This window comes from Monodelphis domestica, chromosome 4 (genome assembly GCF_027887165.1).
Source record: "Monodelphis domestica isolate mMonDom1 chromosome 4, mMonDom1.pri, whole genome shotgun sequence".
Taxonomy (NCBI): Eukaryota; Metazoa; Chordata; class Mammalia; order Didelphimorphia; family Didelphidae; genus Monodelphis; species Monodelphis domestica.
Window position 1 is genome coordinate 181,290,727 of NC_077230.1, and position 21,972 is coordinate 181,312,698.

Consider the following 21,972-nt stretch of genomic DNA (forward strand, 5'->3'; position numbering starts at 1 on the left):
AGAAGAAAACATGCAGTTATTGAGCTTATTTGCTATGTAAGTAGTCAAGCCCTTTGCTACATGCTACAGATACAAAGAAATGTAAAAAAACAATCCATGCTCTCAAGGAGTTCACACAGGGAGAGAACATATAGGAAACTATGTACAAACAAGCTATATATAAAATAAAATGGAGATAATCATCAGAGGGAAGGCACTAAATTTAGAACGTGGAATTTTAGCTGGGACTTAAGAAAGGGAAGCCAAAAGGTGGATGTGAAGAGGGGAAGCATTCCATGCATGTGGAACAGCTAGTGAAAATGCATGTCTTATTCAAGGAACAAGGAAGCCAGTATCAATCACTAGGTGGGATTATAAGTCAATAAAGTAATAGCAGCTGGGGTTCTATCACCATCTAGCCTAGTGATGACAAATCTTTTAGAGACCTGGTACCATGCCCTGCCCCTCCTTACCCCACACAGGGGAGGGAGAAAGTGCTCCCATTGGGCTGATCAGTGGGTGAAGTGAGGTATGTCCTCAGAAAGTGCATAGAGGGGGAGGGGAGTGGCCCACATGCTCTGCTCCCCTCCAGAGGGTGAGGGAAGTGGCTGGTGTGCTCTTCTCCCCTCTAGCTCTGTCTCCTGTGAACCTCCCTCCTTATCCCCTGTGTGCTCCCATTGGACTGCTGGGCAAAGGGCCAGGTGAAGTGAGGAATGTCCTCAGTGGGGTGGAGAAGGGGAAGGGAACAGCCTGCTTGAGTCCCTCTGTCTTTCTAGTAATGAACACTGGCAGGGGACAGCATATGTGTCCATAAAGAGTGCTCTGTGTGCCATCTTTGGTACATGTACCATAGGCTTGCCATCACAGATCTAGCCTCTCTGTGTAATTGTTTACCTCTCTCTTGAATGGAAACAGGAAACCTTCAAGATAAATTTTAAAAAAGGTTAAATCTTCATTTTCCCTATTATGTGTAAAACTAGTCAATGGGAATCCTGTCCTTAGAGAAAGTTCTTCCAGATGGCAACCCCAATGGATGTTTGAAGAACTTGCTTTCAGAAAGAATGGAATAGAGGATCCCACTTCCACTTCAGGGCAGGTATAAGTGTTTTAAGACTGTTTCCTGTTGACTTACTTTATGATTGTGGAATGCATTTTCACTAGCTGCTGAGCCAGAACTGAATGTGCATATAAGAGTCACTAAGAGGCCAAATCTTTCTTTTCCATTAGACACAAAAGATAAGACAACTCTCTGAGCTCAGTGAGTCTTTCCTAGGCAAGACTATTTGGTATTGAGACCCTTCCTGTTTGTGTTTCCATTCCTTTGGTACAGAGGCTTGTGAGATTTCATAAGGGTGGAAAAAAATTCTAGAGGTCCAACAGCCAAGTGTAGGAAGCAGCTCAAGGAATGACCTGCTTGCCTTCCAAGAAGTGGATAGATTGGGCATTTGAGATGTCTTTTCTTGCAAGCAAAGTTCTCCATTCATTAACTAAGCTGCATTCAGAATGCTTTGGTGTAACCAGGGTAGCTCTGTAGTAGCTGCTTTAAATTTGAGACTACTGTCTCAAGGACCTGGGTGGTGGGGGGAAAAGTGTGTCGCCAATTGGTGTATGGGGCAGACATATTTATCCTTAATTTCTTGCTACATTTCCTTCCTTCCTTCCTTCCTTCCTTCCTTCCTTCCTTCCTTCCTTCCTTCCCTCCCTCTTAACTTCTGTCTTATTATCAATTTCAAAACAGAAGAATGGAAAAGGCTAGGCAATTGAGGTTAAGTGACTTGCCCAGGATCACACATCTGGGAAATGTCTGAGGCCAGATTCAAAGCCATGTCCTCTAGACTCTAGGCCTAGTGCTATATCCATTGTGCTACCTAGCTTCCCCTTTGCTATATATTTTCAATAAATATCCCTTTAAAAGATTTCATTGATGTTAATTGCATATCAATTGGCTAAAATGATAGGAAGACACTAATTGATGTAATCAATAATACTGAGGCAATATTAACTGGCATTGGGCAATTAATATTAGGGAGAAACATACTATAATGGAGGCTCCAATTGAAAGCATTAGAAAAACCCCACCAACCCTCAGAAGTAACCCTAGAACCCTGATGGAGAAAATAGAATAGTACTGTACTTAGGAAATCCAATCTGCTAATTTGTGTGGGGGAAGAGAGCATTGGGAAGAGTAAATCCTGAGCCTCCCTACATCTCAAGGATCTATTTTTATGGCACTGCATTGGTTACCTGGATATCATTAGCTACTGTAGGCTGCTGATTGACATTTGGCATCCTGGGTCTATGACAATGTTCTTTTCTGGCTTGTACTCTATAAGGTTGCTCAGGGTTTAATGTTTTTATTGTTTGTTACATCTGTCTAAGTTCTTAACTTCTCTTTCTTCCATGTTTTACTCTCCCAGTACTCTTAGAGGTTTCCCAGTCATTAATTTTTTGAAGCAACAAAAAAAAATCCCCATCTTCACAAAAGAAAAACAAAAGTCTTGTTACAAATATATATAGTCAAATAACACCAATGCCTATGTTGGCCACAAAGAATATATATGTATATATAAATATGAAAAGATAAAGATAGATATTTATAAATGTAACAAATACATATATGTGTTTATATCTGGATATATAGATCTCATTCCTCATTGTCACTCCTCTATCAGGAGGTGGCTACCATATTCTTTGAACATTTGTCCTCTGGAATTGTGGTTAGCCATTGATCAAAATTCCTGATTCTTTCAAAATTATTTGTCTTTAACATGTTGTTATTGTATAAATTGTTCTCCTGGTGCTGTTCATTTCATTTTCATCTGTTCATACAAGTTTTCTCAGGTTTCTCATTTCATACAGCACAATAGTATTCTATTACATTTCTATACCATAACTTGTCCAGCCAGTCCCCAATTGATGCCCAACTCCTCATATTATAATTCTTTACCATCTCAAAAAGAAATATAAATAGCTTTGTACACCCTTAATTAGAGTTAGTTTTGCTTAGGACCAATCCCTTCCTTGACTTATCTTCCCTCTAATTCCTTTCTTCCTTCTTACCTTTCCCTCCTATTTCTCTATGAGTAAAATGTAATTCTGGATTCACACTGTTTATATATTGTTCCCTCCTTTGACCTTTTTAGAAGAGAGTGGGGTTCAAGTTTTGTCCATTTCTCCCAATCCTTCTTATTTGGATAGACTTCTTGTGATTGATAGATAATTCCCCCTTTCCCCCTCCTCTAACAGCATATTCCTCCTCCCTTCCCTTTCTCTTTCCCTTTCCCTTCTTTTAAGACAAGACATAACACAGCCACTTCTAGATCATCTAATTGGACTTGCTATGGACCTCCGATGATGATGGGGCATTAAAGTAGGAGAGGGGACTGCTTTTGCTTGGCTCAGAGTAAATTCTTGTGTTGGGTGTGAAAGTGTCTATCACTCCCTTCTGGCAGTGACTTGATAATAACTCCAAAATTATTTTCTTTGTATATCTCTCCATAGAACAAGGAGGAAATAGGCAAAAATGAAGCACTAGAAGCAGCTTTAGATATCTGATAGCAATCCAAGGAAGAAGTACATATGGATTATAACAATAATAATCTGGGTTACACTTAATTATCCATACACCAGCATTAACTAAAAATTTCTCAAATTTCCTATCAGAAATGAAGCTGTATCTTGAACTATCTCCAAAAAGTCTTCTATATCATTCTATGCTCTGAGATTATTTTCCCTCAGTCTCAGAGTTCCATATGTTTTAAAAATTGAAAACTAGTTAATATTACCTTTAAGCCACAGAAAACATGCCAACACTTCCACGTCAAAACACATTATCTTGTGTAATGATCATTCTATTAGCAACTTTTTGTTCAACAATTTTTTTCCTTTTGGGTTTACACAATTAGGCTTATGTGGAAAAGTGTATTATCAAAATGGGCACCCCATGAGTTTAGTTAGTAGTATTATTTCAATTCTTAAAATAGGGAATTGAAAAAGGCTAACTGACCTATAAAGTGGAACACCTTCCCCCCAAACGAGGCTCTTGGCAAATAACATCAGGAATGTACAGTGCTTCAAGGAAAAGAATGAGAGCATAAAGAGAAGAGCTGAAATAATCCATCACACAGATATGGAAAGTTTCCTCATCTCCATTTCTAATATGAGACATTATAATTATTTTCTGATGAAACAATCCTCTTAAATGATATAAAATTAGAAACTATAAAACTATATGTAACACATATAATATGTATGTAAAACTATAGAAAACTTAGGGTCATCATAGAATTAGTCATTGACTCAAAAAACATGTTTTTAAGTCTTAACTCTGAAATTTAATACTATGTAATGGTGGACAAGGCATTTAACCTTTCAGAACCTCATTTTCTTCATCTGTAAAATATGGATAATAAAACACAGTCAACATGATTGTTTTTAGGACAGGGCTTTGTAAATTGTAAAGTGTTAAGACAAACAAACTTTTACAGGCATAACTTGCTTTTAAAGAAATATACTATGTATGTTCTAATCTGCATCATTCACTTTACAAAAGGATTCATAATAAGACTTAAATAAAAAAAAACCTTGTTTACTGCATTTAATGTATAATTGACAAAATTTCATTTATAGCCAACTTTTCAGAAATCCATGTTATAGAAATTTAGCTACAATTATATTGCATTGCTAGTACGCATCACTTTTAATGATCTGGTATCTAGTCTCTTTAAAAGTTTAAAGTTTTTAAGTTTATTCTCTTAAAAATCTAAAATAGCTTTCCTTGTTAGTTTTTCCCTAGCATCACAGAATTTGTCAAAATGAAGCAACGTAATTGAGTACAAAGAAAATTCAAGGTATTTGGGTTCTTAGCAATATTTCTGGGTAATTCTTAACTTTGAATGAGTTACCACCTTCTTTCAAAGTTTAGCCACTTTTGATTGGGATGATTTATATCTGCCCTGCCTCCTTCATGGGAATGGAAAAACTTTCCAGGAAAAAATAATGTAAAAACTTGGGATGTTGTTGTTATCACAGTGATGGATTGGGGCATTCATTCTGGTCTCTTTCACAAAGTGCATAGCCTTCAGAAAGAGCCAGAGCACCATGCTCAGCTCCATGAGAGAGAAGTGCCTCATGGAAGCAGGTTCAGTCTTGATCTAGTATGCATAATCTATATCCCTTTTGTTGAAATTTACACACATTACTTTTTACTGGGTGTAGGTGGTATGTATGTGTGTATGTATGTGTTTTTCAAAGATGACATGGAGAAATATGCTCTGAGGTCTGGCCTAACTCATCTTAGAGAAGGAGACTCACATTGCCACCTTCTCACCCCCAGACCCCCAATCAACTTAGCTGGAAGTTGAAGAGGTAGAGAGAAGTGGGGAAAGTAAAAGGAGCCCTCAAGATTCTGGACCACCAAGGCTGTAGGATCTTTCTTCCAGTCTCCAAGAGGGATATCAGACTAAAATTAAGTGTATATGCTTCTCTTCAAATATGTCTAGATTGGGGATATATTTTTAGGAGTTCATAAGGAAAATCCAGGCTTTCAGTTTCCTCATTTTTAACATGAGAATGGTAGTACTTGGACTATTTATCTCACAGGGTTTTCAGAAGTATCATTAAGATTTATAAGCATTTTTAGTCCTGTCAGGCTCTTTGTGATCCCATTTGGAGTTCTCTTGGCAAAGATATTGGGGTGGCTTACCATCTTCCTCTCTAGCTCATTTTACAGATGAAGAAAACTAAGGCAAACAGATTAACGTGACTTGCCCAGGGTCACATAGCTAGTAAATGTTTAGGGGCAGATTTGTACTCAGGAAGATGAGTCTTCCTAACTCTCAAAGATTTATAAATTACTACATAAACACAAACTATGATTATTTTCAAAGTTCCTGAGAAATCTAATTAGTTCTCAGATGATTTCTTAGTGAACATGGAATTAGCGTTAAAAAAACTGATTAGAAAATCTTGTGGGATATGTTATCCAGCCTATGGTAAAAACTTGACAAGCTATTTCTACTGAGCCTTTCCAGCAACTGGATCACTTCTGTCTACCAGATGCAGTATTCATCTCCATGTATATGCTAAACAAACACTCATAGTTCAATAAGGACCACCGCCCTTCTGTTTTCATCTGTCATTGCAACATCACAATTATTATTACAAATTCTAAATTTATAAACTAATTTTCATTAATTACATTTTAGGTTGATGGCTTCTGGATGACAGATACTAAGGTATGTTACATTCAGCAGTGACCTCTCTTCATATTACTTTATATAAATGAATTACTTCCTAGAAAATTTATTGCTGCTAGCTATTCCCATACATGATACATGGATTTGCAGTAACTCTCTACTCACATAAATATCTCTGTGGTATAGGCCTTTGTTACTTCACATACTATGGAATGCAGTAGAATGTTACTCAAAATTGACTCATGAATCCTTTAATCTTACCAGTTCCCCGAGCTTCCTGTTTTTGATTCAGGATAATAAATTAGTTTATTTTATGTACATCAGTTACCTTGATCAATATGCATGGGACTATAGACCCCAAGGGAAGAGGAACCTAAAATTGAAGGCAAGAGAAAACTGAGGCAAAAGCAAGATGGCTGATCATATTTTATTGAGAACAAGAAGAATATAGATATGTGAGGCAGTATGGGTGATAAAGAAGGTTGGGTGGAAAGAGCATTGGATTGTTGTTCATGAGAACAGACCCCTAAGTCTGAAAGAGTTTTAGAAAAAAATGTATTAGGTCATTTGGTAGAGGAGACTATGCCAAAAGGGGAGTGGCTCTCTCCAGATTCTGGAAGATTTATTTTATATAGGATTTTGATACAGGTTTCCCACAAAGGAGTCCCTATGTACTCCACAGTACAAAGTTAAGCAATTTTATTGAGAGGGAAGTCTGAAAGCAAGGTAGTTTGAGATAGATATGAATAAATGTAGTCCCAAACAGAAGCTTAAGGTGAACCCCTCAGGGTTCCTGGGGGTGATGACCCAAAACAAAAATACTTTGGGTGGGTCTTCTCCACTCATATAAATATCACTGTAGTGTAGGCTTTTGTTACCTCACATCTAGACTATCGTCCTAGTCTTCTAACTGGTTTCCTTTCTTTGAATCTCTCCCTTCTCCCATTCACTTTTCACTCAGCTATCAAAATGATTTTCTGAAAGTGTACATCTGACCCTGTCACTCCACTTTCCCCACCAACTCCCCCACTCATTGATCTCCAGTGGCTCTCTGTGATCTGCAGGAGCATTTTGTTTGACATCTAAGATCCTTCTCAACTGGTCTCTAGATTTCTAGTCTTATTCCTCTCCACACATTATATGATCCAGCAGTGCTGGCTCACCCTAAACAGGACACTTCAGATGGTGTCCTCCTTTTTACCAACTGTCCTCTATGTCTGCAATGGTCTCTTTCCTTCCTTCCTTCCTTCCTTCCTTCCTTTCTTCCTTCCTTCCTTCCTTCCTTCCACCTATTGGTTTTCCTGACTTCCTCCTAGACAGTTCAAATCCCACCTCTGCAAGAGACCTTTCCTGATCCTCCCTATTCACTGTTAGTGACTTCCTTCCTTGATTATCTTTCATTTATTCTGGCTATATCTTTTTCCTACATACTTGTCTACATGCTGTCTCCCTCATTAACTGTGAGCTCCTAGAAGGCAGGGACTCGTTTTGCCTTGCTTTGTATCCAGAGCACTCAGTGTAGTGCTAGGCACCTAGTTGGTGCTTAATAAGTACTTGTTGACAGACCAAACTTCCCAGAAGCAACTCATTTTATTGTGAGTTGGCAATAAGTCACCAGTGAGCTAAAGATATTTCCTCAGATATTATCAAGAAGCCAACATGTAATTAATATGAGATATAAAATATATGATTAATATAAAATTAGAAGTAAATTTATAAACTTGGAGCATTACCTAAAATAATTTAGGAATGACTAAGAGTAATGTTGTGATTATCAGTAAATATAAATTGGAGGACAATAAAACTATAAAGTCAAGAATATTTCAGTGTGTTTATGGCACAGTGTGGGGAAGATGGAACTCTGGTCAGTGGACACAAGTATTGTTTGGCTTGACGTCCTGTAAGAGGCAGCAATATGCAGAAGAACAGAGTCAGAAGACAATGATGGTATAAACGTGGATAACCCATATCTCTTTAACTCCATTTGTAAATTGGGGATAATAAAAATTGCAGTATTGGGGGAGAGGGTTGATGTTAAGAAAGCACTCTAAATTTTAAAATACTATACAAATGTGGGCTGTTATTATTTGATCTATTTTTAAACCAAAGTATAATATCCATTTCAATTCAAGCCAACAAACATTTAATGTGCTAGAATCTGGAAGAGAGAAAGTTTAGATAAAACACAATTCATATATTTATAGAACTTATGGACTAGTACAATTGGGTCCAAAGTAGAGGGCCAAGAGAGGTATAGCCTGACCACAGGCATATATGATTAACCAGCCTAAGGGTGGAAAGATAAGTCATGACCCTCTGTCCATGGGATAGCCAATATGGGACTTAGCTCCAACACAATCACAACAATCCTTCACCTAATATTCCATTAGTCCTCCTTCCCTCTGAGATGAAATCAAATTCCCTACCTCTAGCTTCTGAGCCTAATATCTACCCCCTGAGGGCAGCTTCATACTAAGCTAACAGTTGCCAAAGGTATTCACAGATGCTTTTGGGAAAAATTTGACCCCACTTCCTATCTACAGATCACCTCATGGCTGCTTTTCAGTGATTCATGAGTAAGAGAATTGCTCCTATCCTTTTCATTTTAGGTAGGATAGTATAAGTCACTCAGAATGGGTGGATTATGATCTGGAATAAGAGATATTACTGTATATCTCTGCTCCCTACCCAATTCACCCATATTCCAAACTTCCCTACTGCTGTTGAGGGAAACCACCATTCTTCTGTTTGCACAGGTTTTCACAATTCAAGTGTCATCTTTACTTTGTTCTTTGACCCCTCCACATCTCTTCTGTCAATTGTCTTCTCTTTACCTGTGCATTCATCACCCTAAGTTATTTATTTCTTCCTACTCTACTCTAGTTTCCTATTTAGTCTCTCTGCTTTAAAGACTCTCCTTTCTCATATTCATCCTCTACCAACAGTCAGTGATTTTCCTATAGTGAAAGTCTGACCATATCACTTCCCTACTCAATAAACTATAGTGGCTCCTTATTGACTTTTATAAAATTATATTTAAACTTTATCTCATCCTTTTCATATTTTGTAATATATATTTATCAGTCCAGTTATATATGCCTATAATTTATAAGATTTAAATGTTAGTTGATGGTATAAATATTAATTTATTTGTATATAATTTATAAAGAACAAGCTACTGCTTCACATTATGAACATAAATTTGTATGTATGTAGAATTTATAAACTGACACACATACATACACTCAAAACTTTTTCACCGATGGGAGGGGAGTGCACAATTAAAAGTGTTAGGAGGCCACTAGTCTAATAGAGAGATAAAGCATTAAACTCTGCCCTACTTAGCAACATGTAGAGTATTATGTTTTGTTCTGGGAGGCACATTTTAGAAAAGGCACTGAAAAATTGAAGTGAATCCAAAAGAGGACAACTAGAATGGTGAGGTGCCTGAAGTTCATTTAATAAAAAGATCCACCAAAAAGAAGTGGAGATTGTTCAGTCTGGAGAAGAGAAGACTTGGGGTGAGAAGTGGGAAGGATAGAGCTTGTATCTACAAGTATTTGACGATGTGTTCTATGGAAGAGGGCCTCAAATAGTTCTGCGTAGTAGAGACATAAACTTTGATTCAAAATAAGGGGAAAACTTTCTAATAATTATAGCTGCCCAAGAAGAGAACCTCCAGGAAGTAATGCATTACCTCTCAATAGAGGTTCTCCTCATGCAGAGGTTCATTGAGTTCATTTTTTCTCTATTATATACAGCTCACATTTCTTTTTAAATAAATAATAAATTCAGCAACTAACTTTCATAGCAATCTTATCTGTCTGCAACTCCTTTTGTTCTCTTCCATGTATTTTTTAAATTAAATTAACTATTTTTACCAATTACATGTAATAACAAATTTCTACAAAATGTCTCCCTCCTTTCTTCCCTTCCCTCTCCTAGAGCTGGTAAGCAATTCAATCTAAGTTATACATGTATTATCACACAAAACATATTTCTATATTATTCATTTTGGCAAGTAAATAAACCCAAACTGTAAAACATATGCCCAAATGAACAAATTATGAATCTTATGCTTTCATATGCTTTCCTACTGCAACAGTTCTTTCTCTGGAGGTGGAAGCATTCTGGATTGTTGCATTGCTGTTAGAGGCAAAGTCTATCACATTTGATCATTCCACAATATTGCCATTGCTATGTACAATGCTTTCCTGGTTCTGTTTTATTTCACTCTGCATCAGTTCATGTAGATCTTTCCAGCACTTTCTGAAATTATCTTGTTCAGTAGCATTCTATCACTATCATATACCACAATTTGTTCAGCCATTCCCCAATTGATAGATATCCATTTAGTTTCCAATTCTTTGCCACCACAAAAAGAGCAGCTATAAATATTTTTGTACAAAACAGGTCCTTTATGATAAAAGGGATACAGAGGTACTAGTGGTATGGATCAAAGGGAATGCATTGTTTTATAGCCCTTTGGGTATACTTCCAAATTATGCTCCAGAATGGTTGGGTCTATTCACACCTCCACCTGCAATGCATTAGTGTCCCAATTTTGCTGCATCCCCTCCAAAATTTATCATTTTCCTTTACTGTCATATTGGTCAATCTGCTAGGCATGAGGTGGTACCTCAGCATTGTTTTGATTTGCATTTCTCTAATCAAGAGAGATTTCGAACATTTTCTCATGTAATTATTGATAGCTTTGAATTCTTCATTTGAAAACTCCTTATTTGTATCCTTTGACCATTTCTCAATTGGGGAATTTCTGTGAATTTTTTAAAAAGAAGCTTCAATTACTCTTTTCCCTTTTTGCTACCCTATTCCTATTTCCTCACCTACTCCGAACTGGAAAAGGAAAAGGAAAACTAATGGGAATACAGACAAACAATGCCTTGAAAGAGCTTTATAGAAATGCCAAACTGAGAAACTTGTCTTTTTTCCTAGAGAATCTTTAACAAGGGAATGACAGGGTCAGGTTTGGGCTTTAGGAGGATAAAATGGGCAATTGTGTGGAAGATAAACTGAAGAGAAGGCAAGCAGCATTGGGAATCCTTTTAGTAAGCTGTTGAAATCATCTCTCAAAACTTGGAGAAAAGGAGATTTTAAATACAAGAGATGTTGTCAAGAAAGAATCAATGAGATTTGGCAAGTTTTAGGATATAAGGAATAAAGAAAAGGGCTAGAAGACAAACAAGAATCAAGATTGACTCCAACATTGCAAACCTAGGCTAACTAGAACAGCAATAGGGAAATCTGGAGGTTATGGGGAAAGACAATGAGTTCTCTACTCTATTGTTTGAGATGCCTACATGGTATGGCAAGAGGAGCTATCCAGAAAGCAGCTGATGATATAAGAGAAGGATTTGGGGAGGAAACTTGAAGGCTGAATTGACAGGCTTGGAATAAGAAGATTTTGGGAATAATTTGCATTACAGATGACCAATGAATCCAAGGGAGCTAGTGAGATCACCAAAAAAAAAAAGGCACAAAAGAGAAACCACTTGCTAGGAATGCTGTTGAAAAGATTCCTGTGAGATATGAGTTGGATTAGTTGGCCTTTGGGGTCTCTTCCACCTCTAAAAGTGTATGATTCGAAACATAAACCACAACATACAATAACACCCAATATAGAAAAATAAATCGTAATATACAATATGACACACTAAGTACATCAGAAAGCTGTAAAACAGAAAGTCCATAAAGACCAGCCAGAACAATCACAAACTGCATTAATTACAATTTGAACAAGATAATACTAAAGACTGATATTTCTTAAATATGTAAATCCACCAACTCTTCAAAAATAATGGGAAAACACAGCTGTTTACCAAGACCTTCAACAACCATGCTTTGTGCTTCAGGCTCCCCCTACTGGCCATATAATAATAAATAAAAGGTGCATAGAAGGGAGTCAGAACGTTTGCAGAATCTTTGCAATGGCCAGGGCATTTTAGTAAAACCATAAAGAAGCTCAGCACTGGAGTGAAGTTTAAAAAGAGAATTACCAGTTGTGGTAAATGTCGCTAATTCTCTCTTCATGTTTGAGAACAGCCTCTTCTCTCTAGTGTTCTTCAGTTATAACCTTTCAGAAATCTTGCTATAGATGTCCAGACAGGAATTTCCTAAATAGTTTGGTCCTTTGCATGCTAGCTGGTAGTCACTTAACTACAAAGTTATGGTCTGGCTAGTTGTTTTTTCACATCAATAGTAAGAATTGATTTTATGTCAAGAAGCATGAAAATGAAAAATATTTTTCTCACGGGACAGCAACTATAGGAAAGCAAGTAGGAAAGTAAGAAGGGGAAAGAGGTAAAAAAATTAAGCATTTAAATTGTGCCTTCTATGTGCCAGGCACTATGGTGAGAGCTTTACGAGGACAACCCTACAAGGCAAATTCTGTTATCATCTCCATTTTACAGCAGACGAATCTGAGACAAAGTCCAAGCAACTCCACACAGCTAATAAGTGTCTGAGACTGGATTTGAATTCTGGTTTTCCTGACTCCAGGCCCAGCACTTTACTATTGGAGCTTAATCAGACTTGACAACACTTTAAGCATTTCCACCATTATGTTGGAACTGAATACATTGGTCAAATAAAGTTGAAATTTTAATGAAAAAAAAAATCTACTCAGTCATCTTATAAAATGTAAGTGTTGTGTCCTTGAAGGAAATAAAGAAATTGGCATAAATTTCAAACATCCTCAAACAATTAAAAAAACCAACCTATGCTAGGGCAGCTAGATGGTGCAGTTGATAGATCTCTGGATCTAAAGCCAGGAAGACCCAAGTTCAAATCCAGCTGTAGACATGTATTCTCTGTGTGACCCTGGGCAAGTCACTTCCCTCTTGTTCCCTTCAGTTCCTTATCTATAAAATCAACTGGAGAAGGAAATGGCAAACCCCTCCAGGATCTTTGCCAAGAAAATTCCAAATGGGGTCATGAAGAGTCAGACACAACTAAAAAGACTGAACAATAACAACAAAGCATGTCCCACTAAGAATGAGTCAGAGAAATGGAATTAGAAGCCAGAACCAATATATTTTTAATTCATTGTGGGTTTTCAGAAAAAATAATGACCAAGGATTTCCTTTATAAATCTACGCTCTTCATCAGATAAAAATGAATTCTATTGTTGATATATTTTACACCTGATGGCCAAATTTCTGAACTTTTAGAAATTTAGCTAGGCTAGCTCTTCAGCGAATGTCACTGGGTCTGTACTCTATACTTTTCCAGTTTCATAGTGTTAAGGGAAAAAATATTCATACTGTATTCTGCATTTAGCTCCAGTCTGCCAGAAACCATTTTATTTATTAAATTTAAGATTACTCTCCTTCCGAGTTGTTTCTGACAGAAAGCAACATGTCTAAACCACAATTTTTCCCATGCCCTCCAATAGATCTAAGACAATTTGAGATTATATTTATAGGGATTTCAAGTATGAAAATCAAGATATGTAAGAATACATCTGGGGGTTTATATTCAAAAGTTGAACAAGTCTGTATCTCATTCTTCCAGAAACATCTCTCAAGATATCAATAGAGTTCTTCCCAGAGATCAGTGTTGAGAACTTAAGCTGGATTGGAGTCCTAGAACCGTGATGGCGAACCTATGACACACTTGTCAGCATGTGTAGCCATTTTCAATGACACAAGGCTACATGCAGGCCCAGCATGTGTTGGGGCCTGAGAGCTTCCTGGGGAACCGCAGGACCTTAGCCGTGGCTGTGGCCATACCCTGGCCGGGTGGGAAGGGTTGGGGGGCAGCTGCTTCATATGCTGGTCACAGGGACAGGGCATCAGGTGGAGGCTGTGTGCCAGTTGGCTGGGGGCGGGGCTCTCACAGGGCAGGGAGGAGGAGTGCTGGAGCACATGTGGGCAGGCAGGCTGGGGAGCAGCTGCTGCTCTTACAACACCCCTGGCCACTCACTGGGGAGGGGAGAGGTGGAGAGGGGTTGAGCCGTGGAAGACTGGATGGGGCTCCAGCCCATGGGCAATGGAGGAGTGCCTGGAACCAATTACCAGACACTTATAGCACCCTGAAAAATATAGCAATGGCTTTACTCACAATTTTTCCCTCTACATACTTTTGTGAGACCTTATTCTTAGCTTTAAATACTATCAAAACCAACAAAAGAAACAGATTGATAGATGAAGTTAGTAGTGCTTGCTTGGCCTTGAAGTATACAAAATACCAACCTTCAACTGAAGATTTAGCCAATGAAATTCAGCAATAAAAAAGTCACTAATGGGCAGGTTAAAGAATTCCCCCTCCTCCTCACTTATCTGTAAAATCAGCAATTGAGGAAAATGGCAACCCACTCCAATATCTTTGCCAAGAAAACCCCAAATGGAGTCATAAAGAATCTGAGATGATTGAGCAACAACAACAAAAACTCTCGTCTCCAGGATCAAATATAAAAATCCTCTATTTGGCTTTCAAAGTCCCTTCCTACCTTTCCAGTGTTGCTTCTACTAGCTAGCATTTATAAAGCTTCAAGGTTTGTAAAGCACTTTATAAATATGCCATTTTATCTTTGAACCAACCCTAGGAGTTGGTGCTGTTATTATCCCTATTTTACAGATGAGTAAATCACTCCCCCAGGGTTACATAACTAGTAAGGTTTTGAACTCAGGTCTTCTTAACTCCAGGTCTACCATTCTACTCACTGCATCACCTAGTTGCCACTCAGATTCAGTGACACTGACCTCTTTGTAGTTCTTTGAGCAACACACTATCTCCTGCCTGTGCCTCTTAGGTGGAAATTTTCCTCATCTCTGTCTCCTAATCTCCCTCTTTTCAAAACTTCAAGTCATAGCTAAAATCCTACATTCTCCAAGAACATGAATTCCCCCAATGCTAATGCTTTCCCCCTGGACTCATCTCTAATTTGTCCTTATGTATCTTGTTTGTATATAGTTATTTGCATGTTATCTCCCCCATTAAAAAATGAATTCCATGAAGGCAAGGACTGTTTTTCACAGCCCTCAGCACTGAGCACAGGGCATGCCACAAAATAGGTACATAAGAAATGCTTGGCTTTTTCCTTCAATATTTTCCCCCAATTATATATATATATATATAAATAATTTGTTAAAGATTATAAATGTGATATCATGCAAAACATATTTCCATAGTGGTCATGTTATAGAAGAAGACATTAAAAAAACCAAACCTATGAAGAAAATAAAGGGAAAAAATAGTATACTTCAATCTGCATTCAGACTGCAGCAATTCTTTCTCTGGAAGTGTGACAGCATTTCTTATAAGTCCTTCAGAATTGTCTTGAATCATTGCATTGCTGAAAATAACTAAGAATTTCACAGCTGATCATGATATAATAATGCTGTTACTATGTACCGTGTGCTAGTTCTACTCACTTTACTTTGCATCAGTACATGCAAGTCTTGACTGATTGTACTGCTTAAAGGATTTTGTGTGTGGAGACCTAGTACTTTCAATGCTTGGATAATTATTAGCTCTTGTTACTACTACTTTTACTACATAGGAAGCACTTCTTTCCCTGGGGTCATCAATTTCATTAATTCCTCCTTTTCAGAAAAGGAAATAAAAAATTTAAATATAATATTTTATAAGCAAGTCATGCTCAACTGCCATATGTTACTTTATTAGGAGTCATGATGGTAATGGGGGTGTTTCCTTTGTTTTTATTTTTAAGTTTATTTGGTTAAAACCAGGAAAGCAGAGACTTGTGAAGGGTTTCTTCTCTCATTTACTTACAGAGTTAGACTTCAAGAAAACATTCTTTTCAGATATGTTGGCATTTTATGCAAGGCATTCCTTTTCCTGACAATGGGCATTTCCCCTGACTTTCCCCCCATGCCAGGAATGCTTTTCCCTTCTTATCTTGGAGTCCTGCTCCAGCCCCACTTTATTCAAGTCACAGCTAAAATTCCACCTTCTTCAGGAAGCTTTTTCTGGTTTTTCAAAATGCTAATGTTTCCCCTCTGAGATTCCCTCTAATTTACTCACTATTTATCTTATTTGTATATAGGGTTTTTTTTTGCACATTATCTCTCCCATCCTATTGTGAACTCCTGAAGGACAGTGCTTACTTAGTACGGGTAAATAGTAAACACTTCATAAATTCTTGTTGCCTTAACTTGTTGACTGGACAAATAAATTTAATGAAACATTCTTTCTGGCTTATTTTGCAAGATAAAACCTTGTTTTACCAAATTAAATTTTTAAATAGCCTACTTGAAGGAGAGAGGGTGATAATGGCTTTGTCTTATCAAACAAACTGAATTATTAGCAACTCCATTATGAACTTAAAACACTTCCCTTCCTCTTCCAATGTTTAACTTACTATCCAGACATCTAAATTAAACACTATGAAAGATGAAGATGAAAGAAAAAAGACATTGTGGATATGGGCAGTTACTCTGAAAAAATGTTAAGGAGAGTAGAATAAACTACCCAAATTTAAATTTCTCATGTACTTAAACCCAGTAAAGTCTCACAGGTTTCTATTCTAGCAATGAATTCTTTCAGACAGTCCTCAAATTTAATAACATTTCAGATGCCTAGATTCTATTTCCTAAAAATGTACAAACTTATTCATCATAACTATGAGGAACAACAGATAATCAAAATTCTATAGGCCAGAAGTTCTCAGTTTTAAAACACTTAAAAATTATTGAGAACATTCTAAAGAACTTATTCTTTATGTGAGTTACAGCTATCAATATTTTTATAAATTATATCTTAGTATTATTATAAAAGTAGTTTTGACCTTAGAGACCTTCAGAAAGGTTCTTGTTGCTGTAAAGTGGTCTCATTGTAGCCCACAATCCTCCCAAGAAACAGATGAAAATGCAATTAAGAGATATTTAACAAAAAAAAATACAATAGAATATAGATAATGTTAATATATGGTTTCTAAGTCAACTTGCAGCCCATGTTCTTATCTACCTACACCAGGGCTGTAAGCAAACTCCCTTACTTCTAAAAACTCTCACAGCTAATAGGCTAAGAGTAGGAAAACAGTTTTGAGATGTTCATTTCCTCTTTCTGCACCTACTCTACCTCCTGGTTGTGTGACTAATTAGCAGCCAAATGGGTTAAAGGCAAGGCACCCCCCTCCTTTCCAGCCCCCCACAAAAAGAAAACCCAAGGGCCTGGATAACCTGGTGAAAGAAGTTTGACTATATGGTGATAGACTGTGCTAACTTCCAGAGAAAGAACTGTTGGAGTTGTCTTTCATATTAGTGTATTTTATGGTTTTACTCTAGGGTTTTGGTAATGTATGAGTGTGTTTTTACAACAATGACCAATATGGAAGTGTGTTTTGCATAACAACAAAATAAAAATTTTAAAAGTAATAAAAAAAGATTGAGAAAATGTTGTGTTTGAGAATTCCCAGGAAAATGTACTTCTTCTGGTGTCCTGTTTTTGTTTTTGCTTTCCCCTACAGATTGATTCCCCTAAGGGGTACATTTTCTTCCAGCCTCTGGTGACTTCTATTTTGTTGTTAAAAGGCAAGTCTAGAAGTAAGCTTATCAAAAATGGGAAAAAGTAAAGAAATTGTGGATCAGAAGACCTTATTTCAAAGCCCATCTTAAACACTTAATACTGGGTGATCATAGGTAAATCACTTAACCTCCTTGAATTCAGTTTCCTCCTCTGTAAAGTAGGAATAATATGAGGTTATCAACCTTACAGAGTTATTGGGAGAAAATGTAAGTTTAGCAAAAGGGAAGTCTTTATGTAAGATGATAGGGAGCATGCATTAATTACTACATCCCCACTCCATACCTTTTTCATTTTTTTGCCCCTCATTGCAATTTAGACTCAGCTTTTAGACATGTGTCTATCTGTTGATCTCACTCCTCTTAACTTTTGACAATAGAGTGTGTCTGAGGCCCACGGTTTCCCAGCAAAGCCACCCTTCTCCACATGCTTTCTATCAACTAACACTTAAGTGATTCCTATGTGCCAGGCACAATGCCCCTCTGTCTCTTTTCCCCTGCATCTAATCCTAACCCCCTTGCCAGATCTTTTAGGCTTTCCTTTCCTTTCTAAGAAGCCCTGTTGGAAAGAGCCTAATATTTCTATCCACATAATATGAGTTTGAATCCAGGCTCTACCTTTTTAACTGTCTATATGACCTTAGACAAGTCATTCCATTTCTCTAAAGGTCTGTTCTTCTTTGCTAAAACAATGAAGGGATTGGACCAGATGGATTCCAAAGTCCTTTCTCTCCAAATCTATGATCTAATGAACACTTCAATACTGCCACTTATTTTCTTCCCCTCTATTTATTCCCTCCTCTTCCCCAGCCCGTTTCTTCCCCTCTTTCCTTCCCTTTACTTTATTCTCCTCTACACTTCCTCTTCCCTTTCCCCCAGTCTTTATTCTTTCATTTATTATTTTATTTATTACCCTCTTTATTTCCTCTTCCCTGTTTTCTTTCCATTTAAGTGCTTAAGCTCTATTTTTCCTTCCCTTCCTTGTTTCTTTTACCTTAATTCCCCTCCCCATCTTCTCTCCTCTTCCCTATGTCTTTTTCTCTTTCCCTCTATTCTCTTGCCTCCTATTTCCTGTTGTTTCCCTAGGGTTGCCTCTCTTCCCGTTTTCTCTCTCCCTCCCTTTTATTTCGTCCGTTTCTCCCCTCTCTTACTTCCATTTTCTACCACCACCTCCACCACTCCCCGCTCCATTTCTCCCTCCCCTCAGATTTCTCCTCCTCCTCCTCTCTACTTCTCCTCCCCACTCCCCTGTATCCCCTCCCTCCAGGTTTTCTCTCCTCCTCCTCCTTCTCTGGGTCACGCACCCATCCTCCCCCCACCCCCACGCCACTGTCCTCGATGGGCGGGGCTTGCCGATGGAACGCTACGGTTGCCTAGGGGACGGGGCAAGCCTAGTCCGGGGGTGTCCAGTGTTTCACTGACTGGACTTGGAGGGCAGGGCAGCTGGAGCGCGCTGCGACAGAACAAGGCGGTGACTGTCTGTGGGTCAGTCGGACATTCCTTCTTTTGAGTGGGAGGCACCTCAGCGACCCGAGAAGCGGCAATGAGCCGGTAAGAGGTGCTTGGGTTCTCCTCTCTCCTCCCTCTGCCCCTCCCCTCTTGTTGACTTTGCTGCTCTTTTCACCCTACCCTTTCTCTGTCCCTCACTGTAGGTACTCGCCTCGATGTTCCGGGGCTCCTAGGACCGTGCCTTCCAAGGTAAGAGCGGAGCTGCAGCTTGGAATCGCTTTCTACATCCCCTCCCTCACCCCCATCCCCTACTCTGGCCCCATCGATAACCAAGGGAAAGAGAGATCAATTCAGTACCGCAAGCATTTATGAAGTGCCTTCTGTTTGAGAGGCGTTCCGCCCCGTAGGGCGCAACGGGAAGCACCTGGCAAAGAGGGGTTGGCCACTGCCTTTCCTCCTCCCCCAGCTCCCACCTCCTTCCAACTCGTGAAAAAGCCTCGAGCTGGAAGTCCTCGGGATCGGGCTCTAGTTCCTGAAACAGTTTGTGACTCCGGCGCCACTCTGTTTGTCTTTCTGGGTCTCAGTGGCCCCATTTGTAAAGTGAAAGGGGTTGTTGGACTATGGTCTCCAAGGACTCCAGCACCACTAAGCTCTGGTTCTATAACACCGACGTTCTATGTTCTTGGAAACCGCAGCTTCGATCAACACCAGCTAGACTATTTATTGTTAGTAGTGATGATTGCTCAAACCTGTGTAAAGAAATCAGCTTAAAAGTGGCTTATTTTCCTTTAAGGTAGATCCCCATTGAGGAAACCGAGTCCCAGAAAGGTTGGGTCTTCCGGAGCTATACATTCAAATTGTACTCCCAGTGGCTGGATGTTGTCTCTTGTTTTTAAATAATTTAATCCTATTTAGACTGTACAGTGTACTAGAGCAAGAACTGTTCTCCCTATTTCCAGTAACACTTGATAGACTAGTGAGTTCGCATTCGTTGCTTACAAAAATACACCAAATTATTTTTCAGTACTGGAGTAGACTTTGTACCCAAATAATACACAGGATGTGGGTATTTGGCTATACAAACTAGTCCTAGTGGAGTTTGTTTGGTGGTAGTGGTACTTTCAGCAATGGTATCAAACCTCCATTTTCTTTTGAATAATTCTTACTAGAAGCAAAAGAAATGCTTGCTGTTTTAGATAGATGTTTTTGTTTTCTCCTACTTATAGTTACAATAATCTGCTGTATTACCCAACCGAGTGACTAGAATTATAAGAGGAATATATATGAAAACTTGGGTTAAAATTCCCTTTGCTATCATCTCCTGGTTTTCCCTTCTCTATTCACTATCTGCTTTCCCACTTACATTTTACTGTCTTAATTCACTTAAACTTTTGTTTTTGGACACACAGCAAAACTTCCATTAACTCAGATGCCTAGAGAATTGAGGTCTTCAGGCTAATTTAATTTTCTGGTTAATTTAGGGTTGATCACAAGACTATTTTTATCTTCTACTCATATTGCAAATTCATTTAACTGCCTTACAGTATAATATCATGAACATAATTGAATTTTTATTTCAACATCTTGAAGTAAATTAATCATTTTGAGTATTATGATCATCATCAAGCACTTATTAAATAACTACTATTTGCCAGGCTCTGTGATAGGTGCTGAGGATACAAAAACAGGAAATGAAATTATCTCTGTTCTCAAGCAGTTTTAAATTATATTGGGGATAAAAAAACTTTCACATATAATAATCTAATAATATATTATCTTCAGAATAAATACAAGGAATTTATAGAGAGAAGGCCTTAACAGTTGAGGAAAGATCAGGAAAGCTTCATATAGAAAATAATAGATTAATTGCATCTAGAAAGAAGTGAGAAATTCTATAAAGTAGAGGTGAGGAAGGTGTACATTTCAGGCATGGAGAATGACCAGTGGAAAACCATATATACAGCAGATGGATCACCAGATGTAAGAAAAAGAGAGAAGACCCATAGAAGTCAGAAATGTAGTAATATGTAATGAGGTTGGGAAGATAATGGGGGTGGAAATGGGACATTGAGGTGACTTAGTGGATAGAGAACCAGATCTGGAGACAGGAGGTCCTGAGTTCAAATATGATCTCAGATACTTTCTAGTTGTGTGACCTTGGATAGGTCACTTAACCCCAATTTCCAAGCCTTTACCACTTTTTTTTGCCTTGAAACTGATATCAATTTTTAAAAAAAGGAAAAGAATGGAACCAAGCTGGAAAGAGGTTTTTAAAACTAACATCTACCCTGGATTCATCCTTATATGTGAAGACAAATGTGGGTTCTTGAAAGCCTGTACATTAATAACATATCTCTGATGGGTCCTGCCAACCTGGAAAAGTTTGAAGTAGTCTGCGAACTATTTGTTTACCCTCAGAGGACCAGTTGATTTTTATTTTTTTTAAGCATAGCAACTTAAGAAATTGTTCACTCAGGTGTGAAAGGGAGTAAATCTAATTTAATAAAGAAAGTACCTACAACAGTGATATTCCAATCTTTTGGCATATTGAAGCCCAAGTAAAAGATTATAGATGGAAAAATTTGAAATCTAAGTGTACAAGATCAGACATTCTTTAGAAGTTGTTTTTGAAAAATATGCCCATGCTACAATGTTTCTTTGTGTTTGACTTTGTACCTAAAAATTTAAAGTCCTCACATTTTTGTTAAAGTTCAATTTAAGATGTTACTATGTGCAGAATAGAAAGGTTTTACAGAGTCCAGGTTGAAAGAGAGCTCAGTAACTATTAAGTACATTCTGATCCAAATCCCCTTTCATAACCCACTTGACAAATGATCATC

At 37.9% G+C, this 21,972-nt stretch overlaps 1 protein-coding gene across 5 annotated transcripts in view; it reads left to right on the plus strand.

The window, feature by feature from the left end:
• The first annotated feature begins 18,939 nt into the window (after nt 1-18,939).
• ERICH2 (glutamate rich 2) overlaps nt 18,940-21,972 on the plus strand; it is a 109,403-nt gene continuing 106,370 nt past the window's right edge. For all 5 annotated transcript variants that reach the window (XM_007494348.3, XM_007494350.3, XM_007494349.3 and 2 more), the window contains exons 1-2: nt 18,940-19,234; nt 19,336-19,381. In XM_007494348.3, coding sequence (XP_007494410.1) covers nt 19,227-19,234; nt 19,336-19,381 — 54 coding nt within the window. In that variant the 5' untranslated portion in view covers nt 18,940-19,226. The remainder of the gene's footprint in view (nt 19,235-19,335; nt 19,382-21,972) is intronic.